This window comes from Pelophylax lessonae, assembly GCF_965119305.1.
Source record: "Pelophylax lessonae genome assembly, chromosome: 11".
In the NCBI taxonomy this organism is placed as follows: Eukaryota; Metazoa; Chordata; class Amphibia; order Anura; family Ranidae; genus Pelophylax; species Pelophylax lessonae.
The window spans coordinates 156100227-156128158 of NC_138778.1; the positions used below are offsets into that span (position 1 = coordinate 156100227).

At 43.6% G+C, this 27932-nt stretch overlaps 1 protein-coding gene across 1 annotated transcript in view; it reads left to right on the plus strand.

The window, feature by feature from the left end:
- Nucleotides 1-27932, plus strand: part of LOC309567450 (uncharacterized protein) — a 133256-nt gene that overhangs the window by 3262 nt on the left and 102062 nt on the right. Inside the window, 4 exon segments of the mRNA XM_082272839.1 lie at nt 8873-9158; nt 18039-18168; nt 26900-26911; nt 26915-27183. Of these exon segments, the coding sequence (XP_082128965.1) occupies nt 8873-9158; nt 18039-18168; nt 26900-26911; nt 26915-27183 (697 nt within the window).

The following is a 27932-nucleotide window of genomic DNA, read 5'->3' on the forward strand; positions in this document are numbered from 1 at the left end:
TGGTCAAAGCCAAAGTCGTATCCAAGTTGCACCCATCCAAATTGTATAAAAAGTTGTATCAGGCCCCTTTCACACTTGTACGACCTGAAAATCACGTGACTTTGATGCGACTTGAAGCAATGTCTGTGTAATCTTGAGGTCTATGGACCTCAAGTCGAATCAAAGTCGAATTAAAGTAATGCAGGGGCTACTTTGAAGTCGCTGCAACTTGAAGTCGCACAGATATGAATGGTACTCATTGGAAATTATTGGGGAACAACTTGTCATGCAACTCTGCAGTCCCAAGTCACAGGAAGGACAGGTTGCACAAATGTGAAGGGCCTTAAAGTTGCACCCCGAAGTCGGAGTTGTACAAGTGTGAGTGGAGCCTAAGTCGCACATATATGAATAGTTATCACTGAAAAACATGGGGAATCATTTGTCACGCAACTTTGGTTTCCAAAGTTGCATGACTAGCTGCACAAGTATGAATGGAGGCTTATACAATTCATAAAGCATGGAAAATGGATCTACTGCATCCCAAAAACATGTGCATCCTAATTTTCTTAAGTTAGCCAATAAACAGTGGTATCACTATGGGGGGGGGGGGGGGTTGGGACAGCACCCTGGTAATACCCGGCCAGCCACCGGATTGCCTCTTCCGCTCACTAACAGAGCAGAGAGGAACAGGAGAATAAAGACACTTCTGTACAGCAAGGGAAAGAGAGAGAGGAGCAGCGCTGAATAGAGGACAGGAACTGGCAGAGTTAAAAGGGTCCAGAGGTATGGAGCTGTGTAATGTAATGCAGTCCAGAGGTGCGGGGTTATGTAATGTAGAGGGATCCAGAAGTGCGAGGCTGTGTAATGTAAAGGGGTCCAGAGGTGCAGGGCTGTGTATTGTATAGGGGTTCAGAAGTACGGGGCTGTGTAATTTAAAGGGGTCCAGAGGTGCGGGGGCTGTGTAATGTAAAGGGGTCCCTAGGTGTGGGGCCATGTCATGTAAAGGAGGCCAGAGATGCAGGGGCCATGTAATGTAAAGGGTCCCAGAGGTGTGGGGGCTGTGCAATGTAAAGGGGTATAGAGGTGCGGGGCCATGTATTATAAACGGGGGCTAGAGATGCAGGGTCATGTAATGTATGGGGGGTCAGAGATGCAGGGGTCACATAATGTAAAGTGGTCCAGAGATGCAGGGGTCACGTAATGTAAAGTGGTCCAGAGATGCAGGGGCCATGTAATGTAAAGGGGCCCAGAGGTGCGGGGGCTGTGTAATGTAAAGGGGTCTAGAGGTGCGGGGCCATGTATTGTAAACAGGGGCAAGAGATGCAGGGTCATTTAATGTATGGGGGGCCAGAGATGCCGGGGTCATGTAATGTAAAGTGGTCCAGAGATGAAGGGGTTATGTAATGTAAAGGGGTCCAGAGGTGCAGGGGGCAGTGAAATGTAAAGGGGGCCAGAGATGCAGGGGTCATGTAATGTAAAGTGGTCCAGAGATGAAGGGGTTATGTAATGTAAAGGGGTCCAGAGGTGCAGGGGGCAGTGAAATGTAAAGGGGGCCAGAGATGCAGGGGTCATGTAATGTAAAGTGGTCCAGAGATGCAGGGGCCATGTAAAGTAAAGGGAGCCAGAGATGCAGGGGCCGTGTAATGTAAAGTGGTCCAGAGATGCAGGGGCCATGTAAAGTAAAGGGAGCCAGAGATGCAGGGGCCGTGTAATGTAAAGGGGGCCAGAGATGCAGGGGTCGTGTAATGTAAAGGGAGCCAAAGATGCAGGGGCCATGTAATGTAAAGGGAGCCAGAGATGCAGGGGCCATGTAAAGTAAAGGGAGCCAGAGATGCAGGGGTCGTGTAATGTAAAGGGAGCCAGAGATGCAGGGGCCGTGTAAAGTAAAGGGAGCCAGAGATGTGGGGGCCGTATAATGTAAAGGGGGCCAGAGATGCAGGGGCCGTGTAAAGTAAAGGGAGCCAGAGATGTGGGGGCCGTATAATGTAAAGGGGGCCAGAGATGCAGGGGCCGTGTAATGTAAAGGGGGCCAGACATCCAGGGGCTGTGTAATGTAAAAGGAGCCAGAGATGCAGGGACCGTGTAAAGTAAAGGGAGCCAGAGATGCGGGGGCTGTATAATGTAAAGGGGGCCAGAGATGCAGGGGCCGTGTAATGTAAAGGGGGCCAGAGATGCAGGGGCCGTGTAATGTAAAGGGAGCCAGAGATGCAGGGACCGTGTAATGTAAAGGAAGCCAGAGATGCGGGAGCCGTGTAATGTAAAGGGAGCCAGAGATGCGAGGGCCGTGTAATGTAAAGGGAGCCAGAGATGCAGGGGCTGTGTAATGTAAAGGGGGCCAGAGATGCAGGGGCCATGTAATGTAAATGGAGCCAGAGATGCAGGGGTCGTGTAATGTAAAGGGGGCCAGAGATGCAGGGGCTGTGTAATCTAAAGGGAGCCAGAGATGCAGGGGCCGTGTAATGTAAAGGGAGCCAGAGACGCAGGGGCCGTGTAATCTAAAGGGAGCCAGAGATGCAGGGGCCGTGTAATGTAAATGGAGCCAGAGATGCAGGAGCCGTGTAATGTAAAGGGGGCCAGAGATGCAGGGGCCGTGTAATCTAAAGGGAGCCAGAGATGCAGGGGCCGTGTAATCTAAAGGGAGCCAGAGATGCAGGGGCCGTGTAATGTAAAGGGAGCCAGAGATGCAGGGGCCGTGTAATCTAAAGGGAGCCAGAGATGCAGGGGCTGTGTAATGTAAAGGGGGCCAGAGATGCGGGGGCCATGTAATGAAAAGGGGGTTTTCCAATGTTTTACAGTCCTATAGATCTCTATTAGGTTGCATGTTTTTTCCTGCATTTTCTGAAAGCACACCAAAAGTCCTGCATGCTGCATCTTTGGCGCATTTTCAGAAAACAGGAAAATAAAATAATTTTGGGGGGGAGTGACACCATGCTTTACCGCACCAGGTGACACCAACCCTAGTGACGCCACTGCCACTGAAACCCTAAACGTTCATGAATATTTTTTATGGATAGTGTAGGACCCACTGATAATGGGGTACTTTGACGCAGTGGTGGGCTTGAGCACGATATGGCCATATGGTGGGACTAAACCCCCATTTTTATTTATGGATTGTCTCCATATTTAATAGTCATTTCTTTTGCATGGTTGCGCTATTCTTTTTTAATATACATGTTGCTTGGTCCATAGCTGCACCGGCTTTAGATATACATGTTCAGGGTTTGCTCCCCCAATTATTTTGCTTGTTTATTATGTATTTGGTCTGACCAGACTTCTGAGGTTGAGCATCCCATCCCCCACATACACCTGTACTCTATTGGTGTCCTCTATCAAGTAGATATAGGAGGAGTCCCCTGCAGTGCATTAGCACACCTTCCCAGCAAGGAGTGTTGTCTCCAAGGGTTAGAGAGGCTGGATTCACCCCTTTTTTATGGATAGTGTAGGACTCACTGATAATAGGGGAACTTTGACGCAGTGGTGGGCTTGAGCACGATATGGCCATATGGTGGGACTAAATCCCCATTTTTATTTATGGATTGTCTCCATATTTGATAGTAATTTCTTTTGCATGGTTGCGCTATTCTTTTTTAATATACATGTTGCTTGGTCCATAGCTGCACCGGCTTTAGATATACATGTTCAGGGTTTGCTCCCCCAATTTTTTGCTTGTTCATGAATATTACCAGCAATTCTCAAAACTTTGAAGATTAGACTAGGCATCTATAATACTGGGGGGAGATTTACTTAAACTGGTGCACACAGAATTTAGTGCAACTGTGCATAGTAGCCAATCAACTTTCAGGTATTATTGTCACAGCTTAATTGAACAAGCTGAAGTTAGAAGCTGATTAGTTGCTATGCACAGCTTCCCCAGATTCTGAGTGCTCCAGTTTTAGTAAATCCCCCCTGTATAGCAAGCTTAGAAGCGAGAAGTGAATATAATTTTCCAACAAAAGCTGTAAAGTAAAGAATTGGAGACACAGCATAGATTTTTATAGAAACTTTGAGAAAGATAAGTGGAGGCTGCGTGGGAGAGGAATCGGAAGATCAGAGGATGGGCATTCTTCTATGTGGAGTATGTGATAAAAAAAAGTCATCTGGAAGAAACTGGAACATCTGGGATACAGAATAGGGGGAAGGGGATTTTGGGACAGAGTATAAGCAAGGCCAGATTGTGGATCAGCAATGAGGAGATAGAGGACAAGAGTACAGTCTAGATCAGGGGTGTCAAACTCAATTTCATCGTGGGCCGCATCAGCATTCTGGTTGCCCTCAAAGGGCTGATTATATCTGTAAGATTAGTGTTCCAGAGCACCCCACGCCCCCTTACACCCTTACATCATATGTCAAGAGCCCCCCCTCCCCCACCATCAGGAGTCAAGAGCCCCCCAGCCTTCCTTACATCACAATGCACGCTCTTACCTTGTGCTGCTGCCAGGAAGAAGATGTGGATGGATCTGGGAAGAAGAAAGTGCAGGGTCTGGAGGAGGACAAGAGGAGGGCTGGAGTCAGCTTCCGGAGTCTGCTGAATGCTTAAACCTGGGGAGGCAGAGACAAGGTGATATTGCAGTTGAATAGAGAGAGGTGCAGGGTCTGTAGGAAGAGTTCTGTCCTCCTCTCTGCTGTGGAGGGCAGGATTTGGCAAAGGAGTTCTGTCCTCTGACACCAAAGACCTACAATGATATAGTACTCATTATACCAGTTACAACAATTTCCCTCAAGGAATTGTTTTTATTTACCCCTCACTGTGTATTCATAGCTCAAACTGTCCCTGATTTCGAGGGACTGTCCCTGATTTGGAACAAAGTCCCCTGTCCCTCTTTCCTCCTCAGTTTTCCCTCATTTTGGTCTGATCTATACAGTGGCGTAGCGTGGGGGGTGCAGGGGGGGCCAGCCGCACCGGGCGCAACATCTGGGGGGGGCGCATCCGCTCCGCACATGAAGTACTCACACTGTCATAGGCTGCCGCCGCTCTCTGCCCCTGGCCAGGCTGGCTCACTCACTGACTCTCACTGGCTGTGCGCAGCTCGGCTCCCGATCCGAGCCGCCGGGTCGCCCACTGTGTGGAGGGGTGGAGGGGGGGGGTTTGGAGAGACAGTCCCTGCTGCACGCCTGGCTTATCTGGGAGGGGGAGGGACTAAGGTGCAGCGGCCGCCCAGCGTAGCACTGAGCGCGGGACGGGAGAGGAGAGAGAACCACCGTCCACCAGGCCAGGCAGCTCAGCTGAGGCAGAAGCAGAAGAAGAGAGAGGAGAGAGCCGACGTCAGACGGTGCTGCAGGACGAGGGGCGAGGGAAAACCTAGGAGGAGAGGAGAAAACCTAGCCTGCTGTGATCGGGACATGTGAAAAAAAAGGTAGGAGTCAGGACTCAGGACTGGACTGGAGTAGTACTGGGCTGGCTGTGCCTGTGCTAGTAGTGACTGACTGAGACTGACTGTCTGTGAGAAGAACACTGAAAAGATTTTGGAGATTTTGTATTTTGGAGCCATATGATTATGTAGCGCAGCTAGCCCTACCCATAGAGTATCCTCAGAGGGGATCTATTTTATGGGTTACCTGGCCTGCTGTAAGGGGGGAGATCTAAATGGGGGATGGGACCTCACCTCACCCTGGCCTGCTGTAAGGGGGGATCTATATGGGGGACATGATCCCCCATATAGATCCCCCCTTACAGCAGGACAGGCCGCCAGGGTGAAGTTAGGTCACTCTGGGGTCCCCCATATAGATCCCCCCTACAGCAGGCCAGGGTCCAGACCTCACCTCACCTCACCTCACCTCACCCTGGCCTGCTGTTAGGGGGGGGGGAGATCTATATGGGGGACCTGCCCTGGCCTGCTCTAAAGGGGGATCTATAGGGACCCTGCTCTAAAGGGGATCTATGCCATAGATCCCCCCTTTAGAGCAGAATCCCCATAGATCACCTTTAGAGGAGGCCAGGGTCCCCATAGATCCCCCTTTAGAGCAGGATCCCCATATATCCCCTTTAGAGGAGGCCATGGTCCCCATAGATCCCCTTTAGAGCAGACCAGGGTCCCCATAGATCCCCCTTTAGAGCAGGGTCCCCATAGATTCCCCACTTTAGAGAAATGTCCCCATAGATTATATGGGGACCATTCTCTAAAGGGGGATCTATGGGGACCCTGCTCTAAAAGGTGATCTATGGGGACCCATTTCTAAAGGAGGTTCTATGGGGGACCCTGCTCTAAAGGGGGATCTATGGGGACCCTTCTCTAAAGGAGGTTCTATGGGGGACCCTGCTCTAAAGGGGGATCTATGGGGACCCTGGCCTGCTCTATAGGGGGATCTATAAGGACCCTGCTCTAAAGGGGGATCTATGGGGACCCTGCTCTAAATGGGATCTATGGTATACATTGATAATTGTTTATTTAATTAAAAATGTTTTAATACCGCTTAAATGTTTGTTTACATTTATTTATAAAAGTGTGTGTATATATTCATATATATATATATATATACACACACGCACATGTGTTTGAGGTGCACACCCTAATGCCATAGGCTGAGCACGCCTATGCACTCTGTCTGACTCTGACATAACAGTTCGCTCAGTCAGTTTAGCAGCGAGTGAGCAGAGTCAGCAGTCTGGCGCTGTCACAGATTTTGCTAAAATTTCGCTATTGTCACACGGATCCTCCTCCTAGCCAATCAGGAAGCGGGATCCGCTTCCTCATTGGCTGAAAGGCGAATGCATGCAATTGGCCGAGCTGCTGAGCAGGAGGCGGGAAGACTCGAGAAGACGCAGGGAACTGAGGAGAAGCTGCAGGTAAGTCTCTCTGCATTGAAAGGGGGCACACTGGTCATTCTGCATTGAAAGGTGGCACGCTGGTCTCTCTGCATTGAAAGGGGCCACACTGGTCATTCTGCATTGAAAGGGGGCATGCTGGTCATTCTGCATTGAAAGGGGGCACGCTGGTCATTCTGCATTGAAAGGGGGCACGCTGGTCATTCCGCTTTAAAAGGGGGCACGCTGGTCATTCCGCATTGAAAGGGGGCACGCTGGTCATTCCGCATTGAAAGGGGGCATGCTGGTCATTCCGCATTGAAAGGGGGCACGCTGGTCATTCCGCATTGAAAGGGGGCACGCTGGTCATTCCGCTTTAAAAGGGGGCACGCTGGTCATTCCGCATTGAAAGGGGGCACGCTGGTCATTCCGCATTGAAAGGGGGCACGCTGGTCATTCCGCATTGCAAGGGGGCACGCTGGTCATTCCGCATTGCAAGCGGGCACGCTGGTCATTCCGCATTGCAAGGGGGCACGCTGGTCATTCCGCATTGAAAGGGGGCACGCTGGTCATTCCGCATTGAAAGGGGGCACGCTGGTCTTTCAAACTTGTATTTAGATGCATTTTACTTTAATTACATCAGTATTTTCATAACAAACAATACATGTGCTTAGGGGGTAAGGGTTTCTTTAACTAATCTAGTGGAAGAGACTCGAGTGCTAAAATAACGTGGGTTAGGGGGCGCAAATTACTTGCCTTGCCCCGGGTGCTGACAACCCACGCTACGCCACTGGATCTATATAGGTGTATATAAAATGCATTATTTATCTAAATCTTTCATCCAATTTCTAAATTCTTCATTTGTAAATTTCAAAAGCCAATATAAAAGGAAAAATAGTGGTAAAAACAAAAAAAAAGCACTTGCGGGTTTTACTAATTATTATTTTTTTTTTTTATAACTCTCCTTAATGGGGGCGTGGAAGGAGGTGTGTCCTCTGCCTACATACTTTTTCTAATAAGTGTCCCTCGTTACTATCCCAAAAAGTTGGGAAGTCTGTGTAAAGTTCTTATAAAAAAAAAAATATTTTTGGATACAATAAAAACATGTATTTTATCTATTTATGGATATCCCTCTGTTTGGCCTGTAAAGTCCGATTTTTTCTTCCATTTATATATATACAATTATGGATGATGGCCACATGTGTCACAGTTATCTTTAAATTATGAGTTCTGTCCTCTCTGCTGCCGGCTGCTGAGACAAGGAAGGGGCATAAATGAGGGGGGGGGGTCTAGGGGTGCCGCAGCTGCAGGAGAGGTGCAAGGGGCACATTAAATGGCCTGGAGGGCTGCACCTTGTGTTTGACACATGTGGTCTAGAAGAACAGATAATGGATGGGAAGGAGGGAAAGAGAAAGCATTAGCAATAGCTTACAGTACAGAGGGGGTAAAAGTCAGTGGGCACTGGTTGTGGTGGGGAAACAGCAGGGGCAAATTACATTTGAGGGAGGAGAGCAAAACTGCCATTTTTCCCATCTGGGAGGAGGAACACTCGTTTATACATTTTCTCCATTTGTGTGATATAGAACTGCAGATTTCTGAACCAGACAAAACGCAGTGAAGTGCAGGGCCAAGACTATAAAGGCCTGTATTAGCTGGCCCCTGGTCCCTTCAAGGGGCATTCGCTTACTCATAGACATGTGCAGTTCGTTTAGTTCCGAATACAAATTCTGAGACATTTTTAGTTATTCGGGATTCAGGTGTATCCAACTTACAGTACAGGCGAATTTTACCGAATTCTCCAAATATTGAAATAAAATGAGTTCGAATTTCTGGTTGGCCGCTCCGGTTGTTATTACAAGAAAGCCAACCGTCGACTCTAAAAAATGGTACTGGGGTGATGCTGCAGGCATCACTCTGGTACAACCACTTGAAGTCAAATGACGTACCAGGCAAGTGGTTAATTATGATGATCCCCATGATTAAGCTCCGGGGGTGGAGCGAAACGGGTTGGGGGCCTGACCTGGTTGGAGCCCAGGATTCGGCTGTCACACACTTCCTTGCACTGATTTTTGCAGTGATGTGCGGCTTACGGCACACTTTCCTTTTCACACATTCATATTTTGTTTAATAGTTATGTATTATTATTTACAGGAATAAATAATTCTGTGGTGGCACTTGACATGGAGTTTCAGGATGTGGATGTTCCTTGGAATCCTGAATGGAAGTTAGACCAAACAAAGCTTACCAAGAAAGTACTTGAAACTGAAAATCAGTCATCTTTTACCTTGAATGGACCAATGCCACGATATATCCAGTTTGCCAGCAAGCAGAAGAATAAGTGGAACCACAATCGTGGCTATAGGATCCAGATGGTCAGTTTTGCAGGGGACTATCTACCAGAGAAGAGCAAATTGCATGATTCAATGAGCTGGGCTAAGTAAGTGTATGTATGTGTGGTAAAGTATAAAATGCATTGTAGTAAATGTATTCTTAGCTGCCATTTGTTGAATGCCTACATGAATAATGTCACCTTCTCTGTATTTAGGTTATTGGCCAAGCCAAATTATCCTGGGCTACCATCATTTTTATGAAACGGTCAGGAGGTTGCAATCTTTTGTCCAGTAGACAATTTTTTCCCCTTATGAGGACAACACTCAAACAGCTTACAAAGTGTAATAGTGTGTGTACTGTAATGCATACAGAGTGGAGTGATGGGGGGTACAACCAAACATAAAGAGAGAGAATATAATTTGTGGTACAGTACATGGGAAAACCCTGCAGCATTCTGGAGTATGTAATCATACAGTCACACAAAAGGGGAATGAACTGTAGTATATAACATACAACTCAAAGGACACAGTGCTGCTGCCTGTAAAATGTATTATAACTCAGAGGCTACAGCGTGCCATAGCCCCAAATATGCAAAGAACAGCACAAAAAAGGTATTGTGTGCAGAGGTCAGCGGTTTAGAGCAGGGTTTTTCAAGCAGTGTGCTGTGGCACCCTGGGGTGCCGCAAAGAGTCCTCAGGGGTGCCGCAGCTACTTGTGTTAATTCCCTTGCAGTGCAACTCTGCGAGGAGAGAGAGGGAGCACAGTGGGTATGGCTCTCTCCTCTTCCCAGCAGCTATGTGTACTATTGTCAGCAAAGCAGAAAGCTGTGCGGGCAGCCAGCCCACGTCCTACCAACCGATGACATCATCAGTTCTTAAGGACATGTCAGCTGGCACTACAGCTTTAGGGGGTTTGTGCCAGGAGGAGGAATTCTGGGAGATTGTGCTGGGAGGGTTGATTTGGTGGGGGATTTGTGCTAGCAGGGGGAATTTGAGTGGGTTTGTGCTCGGAGAAAAAATGGGGGGGGGGGGGGGGTTGGTGGGGGATTTGTGCTAGGAGGGGGGATTTGATTGGTTTTGTGCATGTTTTCCTGTCGCATGTTTTCCTGTACTGCACAAAAATGTGCTGCCTTTTGCAGTCGCATGTGGGTACCATTGTTTCTTAATGACACTCTCATGCATTTAGCAAATGTGTGTATGTTTGCACACAGGGAAGCCATCAGATATTTCGGGTCCCCCTACACAACTTTAGGCCTGGGTCCCCCCCAGGCCTGACCAGACAGTAAAAATGTGTGTATGTTTGCACCTATTAAAAAATGTGACGTGCGCAAACATGCAAAAAAGCGCATGCTCTGACGCACCTTCTGGTGTGAACGAGACCTCAGACAGGTGTGCCCCAGGATTACAGAATACACAATGAGCCTCTTGGAGTATGTAATACACAGCACAGTGTACACATTGTAGTGATGGGAAATATGTAATGTTCAGTTCAGCACAGTATACAGTAGCGTGAAGAACGTTATGTACAACATAGTGTTCAAACTGCAGCAGTGTTCAAAAAGTTTCGGAACTTTTTATATATTTACCACTTCCCGGACCGCCTGCCGTATATATACTACAACAGGGTGGCCCGACGTGATTTTTTGCATGAGATTTCGGGGGAGCGCAGACAGCCCAAGCCAAATCGGCAGAATGACAGAACTTGTAAACAAGGCAGACTGTTGTTCTGTCAGGGAGGAAAAGAGAGATCTTGTGTTTCAGCTAAGCATATCTCTCTTTTCCTCTAGTGCATCCACCCCCCCCCCCCCACAGTTAGAAAGCACTCCCTAGGAGCACAACTTAATCCCTTGATTGTCCCTGGTGTTAACCTCTTCCTTACCAGTGTCATTTATACAGTAACAGTGCATTTTTTTAACACTGATCACTGTATTGGTGTCACTGGTCCCCAAAAAGTGTCACTTAGTGTCCGCCGCAATGTCAACGTCCCGCTAAAAATCGCTGATCGCCAGCAATACTAGTAAAAACAATAAAAAGTCCATAAATGTATTCCATATTTGTAGACGCTATGCCTTTTGCGCAAACCAATCAGTATACACCTATTAGGATTTTTTTTTACCAAAAATATGTAGCAGAATACATATTGGCCTAAACTGATGAAAAGGTGTGATTTTTCCTTTTTTTATTGGGAATGTTTTATAGCAGAATGTAAAAAATATTGTTTTTTTTTGTTTTTCAAAATTGTTGGTCTTTTTTTGTTTATAGAGCAAAAGATAAAAACTGCAGGGGTGTTTAAATACCACCAAAAGAAAGCTCTATGTATTTGGGTAGGGCGCCCATGACCGCGCAATTAGCAGTTAAATCAACGCAGTGCCGTATCGCAAAAAATGGCTTGGTCATTAAGGGGGTAAAACCTTCTGGGGCTGAAGTGGTTAACCACTTGACCTCAAGAAGATTTACTCCCCTTTATGACCAGGCCATTTTTTGCGATACGGCACTGCGCTACTTTAACTGAAAATTTACGGGTCATGCAACGCGGTACCTCAATAAAATTTCCTTTTTTCCCACAAGTAGAGCTTTCTTTTAGTAGTAAAAACAAATACTAGTAAAAACAATAAAATATTTAATCACCACTGCGTTTTTTATTTTTTGCTCTATAAGCAAAAAAAAGACTGATAATTTTAAAAAGAAAAAAACAAAAACAATATTTCTAACTATCTGATATAAACACATACAATAAAAAAATTGAAAAAATAAAATGTCATCTTAAGTTTAGGCCAATATGTATTCTACTACATATTTTTGATGTAAAAAATCCCAATAAGCGGATATTGATTGGTTTACACAAATGTTATTGCGTCTACAAACTATGGTATACAGTTATGTAATTTTGTAATTTTTTTCTAGTAATGGTGGCTATCAGTGAGAATATCAGGATATAGCTAGACTATGATATTGCGGCGGCCAATTGGACACTTACTCACACTGTTTAAACTTTGTGGGAGCCATTGACACTAATACAGTGTTCCGTGCTAAAAACATGCACTGTCACTGTACTAATGACACTGGCTGAACATCTAGGGTGATTAAAGGGTTAACTGTGTGTCTAGCCAGTGTTTTTGTGACATGTGTGTGCTGTTTTTACTAGGGGAAGAGATGGATATTATTCCCTGCTATGCCTTCCCCCCTGTCAGAACAGAAATCTGCCTTGTTTACATAGGCAGAGCTCCGTTCTGAGTCTCTGCCCAATGATCAGCGGGTGCCAGCGGACATCCAGTGCCTGGCACTCGCAGATTGGCTTCTGCTGTGATTAATCACAGCAAAAGGGGCTTGCGCACAGTGAGCATGCACCACCTGTAGGCAGAAGTGCAGAATCACGTATATATATGTGATTCTGCACAGGAGGGCCACCCTGCGGCAGTAAAACTGCTATGAGGCGGTCCGGAAGTGAATAATGGAGTTAAAAAAAAGTGCAGAAACTTTTTGAAGAACCCTTGTAAATTATGGGAGACACGTTACTGAGAAGAGTAAAAAAAATCCCCGAAATTCTTTCAAATATTTTATTTGAAAGAACCCAAGAGGACTAGGTCAGAAACTATTGGCCATGTAAAAGATGATCAGGAAAGTTAGTCAAAAGCAACAGGCAAAAGGCAACTGTATTAAATACATTCTTCTCCTCAGTATATACAAACAAATGGAAGGGATATAATAAGCAAGACAGTAATATGTGGGTGACACAAACCAGTGTTAAAAAAAATAGAAAACTTAATGTGAATAAATCACTATGACCAGATGGCTTACACCAAAGTGTTCTAAAAAAAATGTAGCCATGTTATAGCCAGACCTTATTCCTAATTTTTAATGCCTGGAATGGTACCAGCAGATTATCAAAAAAGTACCTGTATTGAAAAAAGGGCCACGATAAATACCTGAAAACTACAGACTAGTCAGCCTAACATTAAAAGTATGTAAACCATTTGAATGAAAAATAAAACTCCATAGAGATGCCATGATGTCCATTTTTCATCCATCAATGAATGAATGAAAAATGGACAAACAGACAGCATGTGTGAAAGGGGCCTTATTGATATGCTTAAAAACACTGTTCATTTTAAAACGTTATTCTATTGACAATACAATCTATCCATATACTCCATCAAATATAGTTCTGTCGATATACAGTGAAAGCATGGGGATTATTCAACACGTTTCTCATAAATGTAGTAGCACCAGCCCATACTAAACTCCCTGTGTAAAGCTGACACGTGCATGTCACTTTTACATTCGATGCCATTTACCGTAGCCTTGAAGTCTTTGGCAATGTGCTCTGTAAATGTCCAATTCAAACAAATCAATGTTTCCTGGATTTGAAAAACAATTAGATAACCTGCGCTGCCTACAACAGTTACCCTTATTTTGTGTATGGGGGGCTGCAAACAGTACAGCAGCTACTACTCCGTAAGGATGTCATATGACGAAACTAATAGGGCGGGGCCAGGACACCGAACACTACCGCACAGCTCTACCTTACACTTGCAGTTTAGATATGCAGCCGGAGTGAAGGATGAATACTTTTTATCCTCAGTGTTGGGTAGACACTAATGTGAGTGTAAAAGCCTATATTTTAATAAATAAGTGAAGATTTACGAAATTACGCTATTTGGATTCTTTCTTTCTCTCAAATCTTACCCTTGCCTATCCCTGTGGGAATATCTATATGGGAAGATGGAGAAGACCATCCTTTGGAATTAGAATCAACCTGCTGGAAATTATATATATAAAAAAAGCGCATTTGTTGGTTTATAATCTGACCAGCTACCCCATCTGGTGAGTACGTTTTGGGGATACGGTGGAAGGAGCATGTTGGGTGTTTTGCACGTGTTTTCAGAAGAAGAAGAAATTGTATCATTTGATAGACCCTATTTTAGCACTTTTTTTTACACCTTTTATATATTTACTTGGGATTTTAAAGAAGACTATATTTTGTTTTTTTTTATAAACATTTTTACAATGATTTTTTATTTTTTGCATTCGTTATCACACATGTTTTATATGAGTTTATTGATCAATTGATTTTGTTTTTTTTTTATATATTTTTATATATTCGCATCCTTCATTGGTTTTGATCATATTGCACAAATATTTTTGGCATTTATTTTGCACTAGCACTTTTTGATGAACATATTCATTTTTGATTGCATTGCACAGATTCTATTGCACCTGCACTTTTTGATATGGTTATTGTTTAACATTTCTTGCACTGTTTTTTAAATATGATTATTATCAAAGTTTTTTGAGACACTGTTTTTTGAGACAGTTTTTTGAGCACTTTAGATACATAAAGAACACTGTTCAGTTATAGAGTGGAATACAAACATACACTGACACATTTTTTCCTATTTTTTATGTGGGACCACCTGCAGCTAGTTGGCAGCAGTTTGTTTTAAATTCCCTCGTTTGTGTTCTATAACCATTGATCACCTGGGAGCTTGATCCCTTTTTTTGCTTAAACAGTACAATGTGTTCCCACATCCAAAAGTAAATGAATAAATGAATGCCAGTTGTGCCTCCCTGTGTAATCTTAGTATTAATTACTTGCAAATCTTATGAATCAGCAAGAAAAGTGCAACCATATATATAGTGGGGACAATAAGTATTTGATCCCATTCATATTTTGCACATTTGCCCACTTACAAAGAAATAGAGGGTCTATATATATATATATATATATATATATATATATATATATATATATATATATATATATATATACAGTATATTTTTTTTATCATAGGTGTATTTTAAATGATAGAGACAGAATATCAATCAAAAATCCAGAAAAAACACATGATAGGAATGTTATAAATTGATTTGCAGTTCAGTGAGTAAAATAAGTATTTAAACCTCAAGCAAAACATGACTTAGTTGGTGGAGAAACCCTTGTTGGCAAGCACAAAGGTAAAATGTTTCTTGTAGTTTGTTACTTCAGGTTTTCACAAATCTCAGGAAGGACTTTGGTCCACTCTTCTTTACAGACCTTCTCAAAATCCTTAAGGTTTCTTGGCTGTCGCTTGGCAACTCGAAGTTCCGGCTCCCTCCATTAATTTTTTATAAAGAAACAGCTCCAATGCATAATGTTTCCACTTCCGTTCTTGACTGTAGGGAGGGTGTTCTTAGGGTCATAGTCAGAATTTTTCTTCCTCCAAACACAGTGAGTCGAGCTAATGACAGAGGGCTCAATTTTGGTCTCATCTGACCCCAGCACCTTCTCCCAGTCCATCTCTAAATCATTTAGATGTTCATTGGCAGACTTTAGATGGGCCTGGATATGTGCTTTCTTGTGAAGGTGAACCTTGCGTGCGCTGTAGGATTTAAATTCATGGCAGCGTATTTTGTGTTACCAATGACCAGTGACAGAATAAATCTTCTAATGTGATCTTCTAGAAATTAGTGCAATATGCCACAGTGATCTAGTGATTCCCACCACCGTTTCTCCTATACTCACACCACCTATATGCGAGCACCTCAGAGAGGCAAAAAGGAAGACTACAGTGTAAGGAGTATCCAAATTGGAGCAGCATTTAAGGCACCCCCTGCCTAAGCAGAAAGCGGTACTAGACCTAGCTCGCAGCAGGTCCAACTCTGGAGATGAGAGCATAGCAGAAATGATGGTGGGAATCACTAGATCACTGTAGCATTTTACACTAATTCATATAAGATCACATTGGAAAATTTCTTCTGTCACTGGATGAACACATAGCTTTTTTTTCATAAGGCCTTTTTTTGCACAAAAATTTTGCGACTTTATAAACCACTGTGGAAGATATTTAGTATTTTCAATATTGATGTCATGTTTGTTTATGATTTATTTGCAGGGTAAATATGGTTGCACTTTTTTTGCTGATTCATCAGATTTGCAAGTAATTAATACTAAGATTACACAGGGAGTTGCACCAGGCATTCATTTATTCAGAAACTCTGGATTATGGAAACTGTATGAATATGTACTAGAGACAAAGGGGCTGATTTACTAAATGCATATAGGCTTATATAGGACTTTGCAAGGGAAATATCCCCAGAGCATAGTGAATGCGGTGAAAATTCACTTTGCTATGCATACCCAATCATGTGCAAGGAAAATAAAAAATGTCTTCTCCTCATTCTCTAAGCTCTAGGGAAAATTCCCTTGCAAAGCACAACTTCCCTTGCAAAATGAACAGTCTATTTGCCACTAGTAAATTAACCCCAAGGAATACAGTCAGGTGTTTTACTAAAGAATTAGGAGATCGCAGATGATACTGCAGTGCCAAACTGGCCAGCAGCTGGCAATTCTATTAGGAAAGGCTATGCCCAAATTTACTAGCAATGGTTACTGCAAAGAATATAGCAGTGTAAAACTGTTTAGCAATAGAACAGTTTTAAACCAACTTTAGGGTCTTCTCTTCAGCATCTATATCCTTCATACAGTGTGTTCTACTGAGGGTGCAGGTCAGGCTAGGAGTCTGTCCTGACTCCTTGTAATCCACAGAACAAACAGAGAAAAATAGCCACCACACACACCATACAAGCTCAGTGTGTAATAAAAGATAGCCGCCTCAGCCTAATTCTATCCAGGTCATGCCCCCCCCCCCCCACATGTTTCACTACACCTACAGGGCTTAGTCATGGAGGTAAGACTAAGCCCCATAGGTGGGGCAAAACATGTTGAAGGGCATGGCCTGTATGGGGTTAGGCTGAGGCTGCTATCACTTATTACACACTGGGCTTGTATGGTGTGCGGTGGCTGGGATTTTTTTCTATTTGTTCTGTGGAGAACAGTTTAAGGCATGCATAGTAGTAGGCCTAACTATTGTATGCCTAACTTGTAATTTGGCTATGGGGATAGGGAGTGCAGTGAATGTGACTGATATAATCTGAGGTGATTTAGGAGCACACTGACTTGCAGGATTTTTAGTTTCAGTCAAATGACGTGGCTGTGAATAAAAGGGAGCCCCAAGTACATATGATTAGTAACACATCACAGCTGCACTTTGAAAGCCCCAAACCTAAAGTGCTATTAAAATCTTGGATTTTTTTTATTAAAAAATATCAATGGTATATTTACCTGCTCTGTGCAGTTGGTTTTGCATAGAGCAGAGCTGGCCCCTCCCTCCTGCTGAGTGTCCCCACAGCAAACAGCTTGCTATGGGGGTACCCGAACTGCTGATCTGTGTGTCCATTCAGACACGGAGCCACGACTCGGCGCCACCCCATCTCTCTCCTCATTGGCTCACTGGCTTTGATTGACAGCATCTGGAGCCAATGGCACCGTCTGCTGTGTCTCAGCCAATCAGGAGGGAGAGTCCCAGACAGCTGAGGTTCTCGTGCAGCATCACTGGATCGAGATGGAGCATGAGTAAGTGAGTAAGTATTGGGAGGGGGGGGTGAAGGGGGCTGCTGCACACTGAAGGTTTTTTATCCTAATGCATGGAATGCATTAAGGAAAAAACATTCTGCCTTTAGAACAACTTTAAAAAAGGCAGTATCAATATAAAATGAAAATAAAAACAAAAGAATTGAGACCCCCAAAACACTATCTCTCCCAAAAAAGCAAAGCCTTGCATCACAAATGCAGCTTAGCCCAATATAAAGAACCTAGCAACATAAGGGAGAAAAAAATCGAAATAATGAAAACCCCAAATTACCCCCCCCCCCCAAAAAAAGGGCTCCTTTTATTTTTATTTTTTTTTAAAGAAAGCCTTTCCATATCTGTCCTTGCCACACACAGAAATCACAATTGGTTCTCTTTCTAACAAGGGCTTGGGAATTATAAGTGATGTTGAAACTTGCAGCATTACTTGCAAATACAGCACTGTGTATGGAACCCCTTTCACAGAGTTACACTAGTAAAATAAAATGAATAAGGTTTCAATACATATAAAATACATTTCTTTTTTAACAAAATCTCTTTTTTTTTTTAACATCTAATTATTCTTATGTATTCATTTTAGATACAAGTTGGCTGTTACCAAATACAAAGACAATGAGCAGCAGAGCAGCAGCATCTACAACCAAAATGACCCATGGTCACCGTCAGTGGCATTCTCTAAATTTATTAATAATGAAAACATTCAAGATGAGGTGAGTTTTTGACGAGATAATGCAAATCCGCTCTAAAAAGGACTGTTATGTATGTATAAGCTACTGTATTTAGAATGTGAAATAAAATGGAAAAAGTACCATATCTGGGTTCGCAGGCGACTCAAAGGTACAGTATGTATGTACAAAGCTATCTAGCTTTCACACAGGCTTTCTGATCAGGTCCTCCTGTCAGTTTTTCAGGCAGACCTGATCAGTTGCTCCATGCACCCCTATAGAGCAGCGGAGGCCACCGGTGACATGTCCGCTGACACCTGCTGTTATCCGATCCGATGTGGCCTGTGAAATCCAGACAGATGGTAACCTTATTTTCCATCCGTCTGGTGGGTCGATTCGGGTGGGATCGGATGAAAACGGACAGGCAGTCCGTTTTCTTCCGATCTCCCATAGAGGAGTCTGCAGGGTGGAAAGCCAGTGTGAAAGGACCCTAAAGGCCCATACACACGATAAGAAGATCGGAAGTAAAATTTCGTCTGACGAACGATCTACCAATTTTCGGATTGTTAGTATAGTGCTTTCGACAGCCGATTACGAATTTTCGTACGACGAAAACTGGATGTGCGGGCTATAAAGTGTTTATCGTACGTGAACACAACGTCCGATTTTCATTTAATTATACAATTTTTGTCCGAAAAAAATCATAAGAGCAAGACTAGGCATGCTCGGAAACTAAAGAACACATACAAAACAATTCAACACATGACATCACTTCTAAAGTTGAATTCTGTCGTACGAGAATTTTTGAATGAAAGTAACCTCTTCCCTTTCCATATGAGACTAGCATGCAACAAAAAACGAAAGAAAATTTGTCCAATAATCTGATCGTGTGTACGAGGCTTTCACACAAGCGGAAAGCCAGACGGACTCTGTTTTCCTGTGGGGTTGTTTTTCAGGGGTTGGGCTTGGCCCTTTAGTTCCAGTAAAGGGAAATCTTAAGGCGTCAGTATACCAAGACATTTTTGACAATTTCATGCTCCCAACTTTGTGGGAACAGTTTGGGGATGGCCCCTTCCTCTTCCAACATGACTGTGCACCAGTGTAAAAAGCAAGGTCCATAAAGACATGGATGAGCAAGTTTGGGGTGGAGGAACTTAACTGGTCCACACAGAGTCCTGACCTCAACCCGACAAAACACCTTTGGGCCTTCTTGTCCAATATCAGTGCCTGACCTCACAAATGTGCCTCTGGAAGAATGGTCAAACATTCCCATTGACACACTCCTAAACCTTGTAGACAGCCTTCCCAGAAGAGTTGAAGCTGTTATAGCTGCAAAGGGTGGGCCACCTCAATATTGAACCCTACGGACTAAGACTGGGGTGCTATTAAAGTTCATGTGCGTGTAAAGGCAGGCGCCCCAATACTTTTTCACAATATAGTGTATTTTCTTTATTCCAAATCAGAACAGGATTTATTATACAGCGAAAAATTCTTAGCTTTATTCCAAATCAGCACAGGATACAAGATAAAAGTCAAACTCCTTTCTTTCATTCGTAATCAGTACAGGATGCAAGCGTTAAGAACTTTATCTTGTATCCTGTGCTAAGTTTGAACAAACAAAATTAGTTTAATCTTTGTATACATGGAAAATAAAACTCGTGCTCCATAAAAATGAAGGGAAGTAAAGTTAATGATTGAGAAGGATCTGGGTGTCCTGATCACAGATCTTAGGACATATGTAATATCCATATGATGACAGTGATTGTTATTGCTTTTGGGTGTAAGCTGATTTTGTGAAGTGATGTTTTTCTTGGAGCATATCCATAGGTGGGTTATTTAATAGCGCTATTTTTACAGTATGTTTGATTTCATGTGTCACAACATTAGGCTCGATTCGCACTTTTGCATGTTGCTTTTCAGCATTTCTTTAGTGCTTTTTGCTGTGCTTTCCAAGTTTTTTTACTGCAATTTCACAGTGATTTTGCTGCAATTCGCGTTTCCTTATGCTTTTTTTGGAAAATTTGTTGTTGGACTTAAAAACGCAGAGATGCAAATTGTGTAAAAAAAAAAAACCTATATATCTTTCTGCAGCTTCTCCATTGAAATCTATTGAACCAAAAAAGCAAAAAAAAAAAAAAGCACAGTTTTGCATTTAACCGCTTGCCGACCGCCAACAGTAATATTTCTGCGGCAGTGCGGCTCACCTGGGTCCAGCGACGTAGACTACATCACTGGACTGCTAGTGATTCCGACGGCGCGCAGATCTTCTCAGTGACAGATAGGAAAAGATCAGCAGATTCAGCATGAAACTGCAATCTCTGTGTCTGTCACAGAACAACCCCCCCCCCACACACACACACACACCTGTCAGTAAGCATGAGGCATACATTTAACCCCTTGATCACCCACAGTATTAACCCCTATCTCTGCCAGTGTCATTATTACAGTAACAGTGCATATTTTTAGCACTGATTACTGTAGTAATGTCACTGGTCCCCCCAAAAGTGTCAGAAAATGTCATTCAGGTGTCCGATCTGTCCGCCGCAATGTGGCAGTCCCGCAAAAAATCAGATCGACCACATTAGTAGTAAAAAAAAATGACATAAATCTTTCCCGTAGTTAGTAAACCCAATAACTTTTGCGCAAACCAATCAAAATACGCTTATTGTAATTTTTTTTACCAAAAATATATAGCAGAAAACAAATTGGCCTGAAATATTAAAAAAATTGATTTTTACATATTTTTTGGGGAATGTTATATAGCAGAATGTGAAAAATATTGTTTTTTTTTTTTTTCAAAATTGTCGCTCTTTTTTTGTTTATAGCGCAAAAATTAAAAATAGCAGAGGTGATCAAATACCACCAAAAGAAAGCTCTGTTTGTGGGAAAAAAAAGGACGTAAATTTTGTTTGGGTACAGCGTCGCACGACCGTGCAATTGTCCGCTAAAATAACGCAGTGCAGAATCGCAAAATAGGGCCTGATCAGAAAGGGGGCAAATCCTTCCGGAGCTAAAGTGGTTAAACAAGGCTCTGACCCTTTCCAACGCATTGGTGTGAATGGAGCCTTAGATTTTGATGATTTGGTAATTTGCTGTTTATCACCTTTTACAAAAAAAATAATGAAGGTAAATCAGCCTGCAAAGCAATGCAACTGTGTTTCTGTAAGTGTCAATGGACTACAAGTGGGGAAGTGATCACTGCACAGAACTCTATAAATGTATGATTCGGCTGTGTGGGCAGAGAAGAGTCCCCACACAATAGGGGGCAAATTGGGGGTTGGGTGGTGTCCATTTATATCATGTTGCACTCTAAATACAGGTGTAAATTAGTGCAACTGGTGGAGTTAAGCCCCGTACACACGTACCGATTGTCGGCCGAAAAGCTTCGGCCGACGACCGATCGGCCGATTTTCGGCTTGTTAGTATGATGCTGCCGACAGCCGACAGCGCACTTTCGGCCCAACAGAATCTGTCTTGCAAGCATTAAAATTTTTGTATGCTGACACCAAAACGGCCGATTGTTCGCCAGTCAGTACAGAATTCGGCCAACAGACAGCAGATTTGCAAGACTGGGCATGCTCAGAAAAGAAAAAACACTGGTTAAGTTAACCATTACATGACATCACTTCTGCAGTCGTCTGTAGTCGGCGGACAAAATTCTTGTGCAGTCTTTTGCACTTTTCAACAGACACCGACAGCCCTGGACAACAGACGGCCGATCGTTCGCCCGACGATCGGTACGTGTGTACGGGGCTTAAGCCTTTAAAGTTTACTCAAACCCAAGAGCAAAGATGTAACATATTTCTGCTTATAAGTCCTTAGATGTAATGGCTTCACTAGTTTTCCTTTTTTATGGACAAAATGCATGCTTTACAAGTACAGAAATATACACTATATTATATTATATTACACCATATTATAATAAACCCTGTTTTGATTTGGAATAAAGAATATACACTATATTACCAAAAGTATTGGGACGCCTGCCTTTACACACACATGAACTTTAATGACATCTCAGTCTTAGTCCATAGGGTTCAATATTGAGTTGGCCCACTCTTTGCAGCTAGAACAGCTTCAACTCTTCTGGGAAGGCTGTCCACAAGGTTTAGGAGTGTGTCTATGGGAATGTTTTCAGAAGCACATTTGTAAGGTCAAGCACTGATGTTGAAGAGAAGGCCTGGCTCGAAGTCTCCGCACTATTTCATCCCAAAGGTGTATTATTGGGTTGAGGCCAGGCAGGCCAGTCAGATTACTCCATCCAAAACTTGCTCATCCATGTCTTTATGGACCTTGCTTTGTGCACTGGTGCGCAGTCATGTTGGAATAGGAAGGGCTAACCCCAAACTGTTCCCACAAGGTTGGGAGCATGAAATTGTCCAAAATGTCTTGGTATGCTAATGCCTTAGGAGTTCCCTTGACTGGAACTAAGGGGCCAAGACCAACCCCTGAAAAACAACCCACACCATAATGATTTGGACCAGTGCAGAAAGCAAGGTCCTTAAAGACATGGATGGGCAAATTTAGGGTGGAGGAACTTGACTGGCCTGCATAGAGAACTGACCTCAACCCGATAGAACACCTTTGGGATGAATTAGAGCAGAGACTGCGTGTCAAGTCTTCTTGTCCAACATCAGTGCCTAATCTCACAAATGTGCTTATCCCATTCATCCCAAAGGTGTTATATTAGCCTTGCTTGTGACAAACGTGCTCTGCCGTGTGACATTTCTTAAATAGCTAAGGGGCGGAGGCCCTTGTCCCCATCAACATGGGGACAAGGTGCTTTGGGGGAGGGGGGCGAAGCCCCTCCTGCCCCAAAGCACACCCCCCCATGTTGAGGGCATGTGCCCTGGCATGGTTGAGGGAAGGGCACTCCCTCGTCCCCTCCCTTTACTGACCTGTTGGGCTGCATTCTTGGATAAGGGTCTGGAATGATTTGGGGGGGGGGGGACCCCACCCTATTTTTTTTTATGGGGGGAAAAAAAAGTTCCTGACCCTTTCCAAAAATGCACCAGCTGAAAAACACAAAGGTGTGAACGTGTACAGTGGGAAACCATGTTAAATGGACTGTTTCTGAAAACTGCAAAATGCACAAAAAAAAGCATAGGTGTGAACGTAGGGTAAAGAGGGGGTAAAGAGGGTTTTAAAAAAGGAAGGAAATGTACATGTAGCACCCTCCTTGGTAGGTGCTAGTGAGAGAGTATAGTTTTTGGCTCTGTCTGTCTATCAGAGGGGCAGCAGGTAAATCTTTATTGCTTTCTGCCTTCCAGAAAGCAGGATCTGTGAGTTAGGTCTGCTCTGTGTGCTCAGGGTGTGATTCATTGGGTCTAGATAGTGTTTCACCCTGGTCCAATAGGGAGGCATGTTGGACAGTGGGAGGAAACCTTACCAATGTGTGCACGGGCTTTAATACAGTCCCGGCGATTGGCAGAGACTGGCAGTCTTGGTGCATTTTGGGATACTGTATAAAAGCGAGGAGCACATGTGCTGCAGGGTCTTTGGCCGGTGAGCAGAGTCCCGGAGGGAGGGTGGCGGCTGCCTCCTCCTCTGTAGTGGTGGCACATGGTCGCAGGTGGTCGGCCTGGGGCTCAAAGGAACAGAACTGAACCCAGAGGTCCAGGAGAACTGACTAAAGGGGGAGAGACACTGGAGACCCTCGAAAAACAGTATTGTGAGTACAGGGGATTGTGTCAAGGGGCCTGACCTGAGGGGGGCCACCCTGGAGTAGGATAGTCAGAGGACGGGTGTTAGTGTGTAAAGTGGAAGGGGATGCTAGGAGAGTATCCTGAGGAGAATTAGTTCCTCAAGTCTCCTGGATAGAGACTTAACCCAAATTCAGCTAGTGCCAGGGTGAAATCAGCAGCCTGGCTGCATCACTAGACAGGAGTCCTCATATTTTGTGAATAGTTAATCTGAAGTACCCCACTATTCCCTTCTCCCATCCCTATTTAAAATAAAACACCAAAAACAACTACAAACCCCTGGACTGATCATTGACTGAACCAATAAGTAAAGTATTAAATTGTTAATACCAGAGTTGCTAGCGGTAACTCAGGGGGACCCGAAAGTGTGTTATCCAGCAGTCCTCAAGGGGGCAGTACTACATATATAACCAGGAAAACAGGAACAAAGTAGGTCACTATAAAAATTGAAATCAAGATGATAATATGTGTTTTCTGGAGGCGTTCCTGTCAGTATTGTACGCATCTTTCACCAAGGGTGAATCATGGACATGTTTTGAAGGTGATAGTTGCTATATAATGGAGCTGGGTTCCAATGGAGTAAGGCAGGGTTAAAGCATTTTTCCAATAGATGTAGCCCAGTCTGCAGCACTGACATGAAAAGAATTCTGTGAAGAATAGTGGAAAGGCTAGAGATCCAGTGGGGCTATATGGTTCAAGGAAAGGGAGGATGGGAAAAGGACACTGGGGGTTAGCCAAACAACCAACCCTCTGTTTTTTGTCATAAGCCTAAGGCTCTGATTAGGTTGTGAACATGCTGTCCATGCAGACCAAAACTTTAGGAATGTCTCATGCTTATCCACTGAGATAAGTAATATATTTTTAACTAACTAGATATCAAGAACCCAATTAAGCAAAGAAGTAAAAAACATGTCTATTTATTTATATATTGAGTAAATTGATACAAAACTTTCTATTTGTACATGACAAAAGCATGTAAACCTCTAAGATTGTAAGCTGTAACGAGCAGGGCTCTCTAGTTCCTCCTGTACTCAATTGTATTGTAACTGTATTGTCCTTCCTCACATTGTAAAGCGATGCGCAAACTGTTGGCGCTATATAAATCCTGTATAAGGATAATAAGATTCTGATCATTTAAAGAGGTAATTAAAGTCAGCACTTACTCACCCTTATTTTGCTCCCCTTCCATACATTTATCTCACAGAAACAGAGGAAGTGGTGTACTCAGTACTTACTGGTATGGAAGGCCATGTGGGTTTTTCCTCTTTCACACATGGCAGGAATGGTGCTTGGCAGTGTAACATGGGGGTGTTATGAGTCCTGTGTAAGCTCCAGTTTGGACCTTCTTTGTGGCCTCCAGACAGGACTTTCTCTCCCAAACGGAGTGGCAAGGAAGTGAAAGGAAGGAGAGTACAATGAGCTGGGGAGCAGGGGGGGGGGGGGTGATCTACGGGGTGTAGTATGGAAGTGAACTTGCAGGGGCAAAGTACAAGTTTAATATAAGTCATGTCTGGAGATGAGCTCAGGCATGGTCAGATTCCAGTCCAAACCCAACTGAGCCAGCCCCCTAAGAAACTGTCACCTATACTGGGCCAGTCATCTACCAGGGTCATAAGCAGTAAATGTGCAGGTGTAGAGTGAGATATGCCTTGGGATTGATTGGTCCAATACAGTGACAGCTTTCTTCCTTCATTTTTGTGCCCCTTCTTCACATATGTGCCTATTGTTTCTTCATGTCCAAGTGCGCATTGCTCATGTGAAATGTTTGTGTGCACATGCATCTGCGCTTGTTCATGGGCATTTGCACCTTATGCAGTTGCGATTGTTATGCGCACATGCTTAACATGCACATATATGCACAACTGCATGCTCTTCCTTTAATATTCAAGAAGCACACACACAAACCTGCATATGATTATGATTTTGATTTGATTTTTATTACATCTGTAATACATATAACATCAATTTTTTATTTTTTTTTCTGTGGAACACCCTCAGGGGTTGCCCTTCAATGTCTGGGGGTCCTTGGTGGGACATTCAGAGGTGACGCGACCAGATGGTCTTCCCTTTTTGTAGCTGAGGAATCTGTGTCTCCCTTGCACTTTCGGGCCACTGGGGTTGGCTGTCCTTCCCGCAGGGAGGGCATGCGCCTACATGGCTTTTCTGCCCCTTCCCTTTGGCTCCACCTGAGCTGCATGTCCAGGTTCTCTAGAATCCGTGTCCCAGATGCAAGAAGTGGGGGGTGGAATGCACCAGTGTGCGTTCCAGACTCTGTAATTCATCGCCACGTTTGTAGCTACAGGGACCTGCTTATACGGATCTTCCACTGCCAGTATCATCAGCGAATTCAGCGACCATGGGTAGGCAATCCCTTTTGTATGTGCCTTTTTATTTGGATGCGATTGGTATGCCCCGCCCCCTTTTTTTTCATATGCAGATTGGAGAGGTGCTGACTATTGGTAGTAGTTGCAAGTGTTTTTTTTTAGTTTGACGTTGTCAGTATGATCAATCTCACGCACTATAGTGTGGTTCATTCTTATACCACTCCCATTTCCACCCATTTTTGGGTGGGGTCCTGAGACCATGTGACAAGACCCATCCTTTATATTTAATGTGTCAATGGAACATTATAGACTGGCTCTGAAGAAGAGGGGATCTCCCCTCGAAACGTGTCAGCCATTTAGAAGGTCCTCTGGCATAATGGACATTTCCCAGTGACCTGGTTGCTTTGTGTCCATTGTGGACTGGATACGCTTTTAAGATTTTTGTGTTGTGAGTATATTTCCTTTCTCTTTTATCAATAAAACACCACTTAATGAGCAAGGTTGGTGCGCCCTCTTTTTGTTCTTTTTACAGTGACAGCTTCCTGGCGGGCTCACTTAGGTGAGTTTCTGAACATACTTGAGCTCATCCCTAGGCATGGCCAATCCTAAGCCTTCAGTAATAATTGTTTGCTTACTGTCTGCTGAAATTAGTTATAACTTCTACATCTTCCCTATTACATATGCATATTATACAGCAATAAATAGGATACATTCCTATTACAAACATAAACTTCTATATTTTTTACACAGGATTTGGTGGCTTGAATTACAACTGGGTTCCTACACATCCCGCATTCAGAGGACATCCCAAACACAGTGACAGCTGGAAATGGAGTTGGATTCTTCCTCCGACCATATAACTACTTTGATGAAGACCCATCGGTTCACTCAGAGGATGCTATCTATTTCTTACCCAATGAAGACCTCAGTTCTTGTAGTGTCAATCCTTTAGCCTGTACTCCTGAAAAAGCATCTTGTGCTCCCAAACCGCCACCATTTACTTATAATGGGTTTGATAACACCTACATTATATTATAATTGAACTGTTATACATTCAGAAACTGTGACACGTGGTTTTAGATTCATCTCTTTAGCTAGTGAGTTTAGAAAACAAGACAAATTATTGGCCTAGGTTTTTTGGTAACGTTGATAACTGCCCTGTTCATAGGATAAGTGCACTTACATATATGGCTTGTGTTGTGGTCATCATTACCTCTGGTGCTTACAGAATTACAATTCTGTTCATGTGCTAAGATAAAGATAGAGTAAAAAATAGAGGGTTGGCAACAATGTTCTGTGAGAGTCATTGATTATATACACTGCCTGGCCAAAAAAAGGTCACCACTAAATAAAAAGGTCACACACTCTAATATTTTGTTTGTTGGCTTTGATTATGGCACGCATTTGCTGTGGCATTGTTTTGATAAGCTTCTGCAATGTCACAAGATTTATTTCCCTCCAGTGTTGCATTCATTTTTCTCCAAGATCTTGTATTGATGATGGGAGAGTCAGGCCACTGCGCAAAGCCTTCTCCAATACATCCTCAATGGGGTTAGGTTCTGGACACTGTGGTGGCCAATCCATGTGTGAAAATGATGTCTCATGCTCCCTGAACCACTCTTTCACAATTTGAGCCCAATGAATTCTGGCATTGTCATCTTGGAATATGCCCGTGCCATCAGGGAAGAAAAAATACATTGATGGAATAACCTGGTCATTCAGTATATTCAGGTAGTCAGCTGACCTCGTTCTTTGGGCACATGCAGTAACTATCTAATAAGAT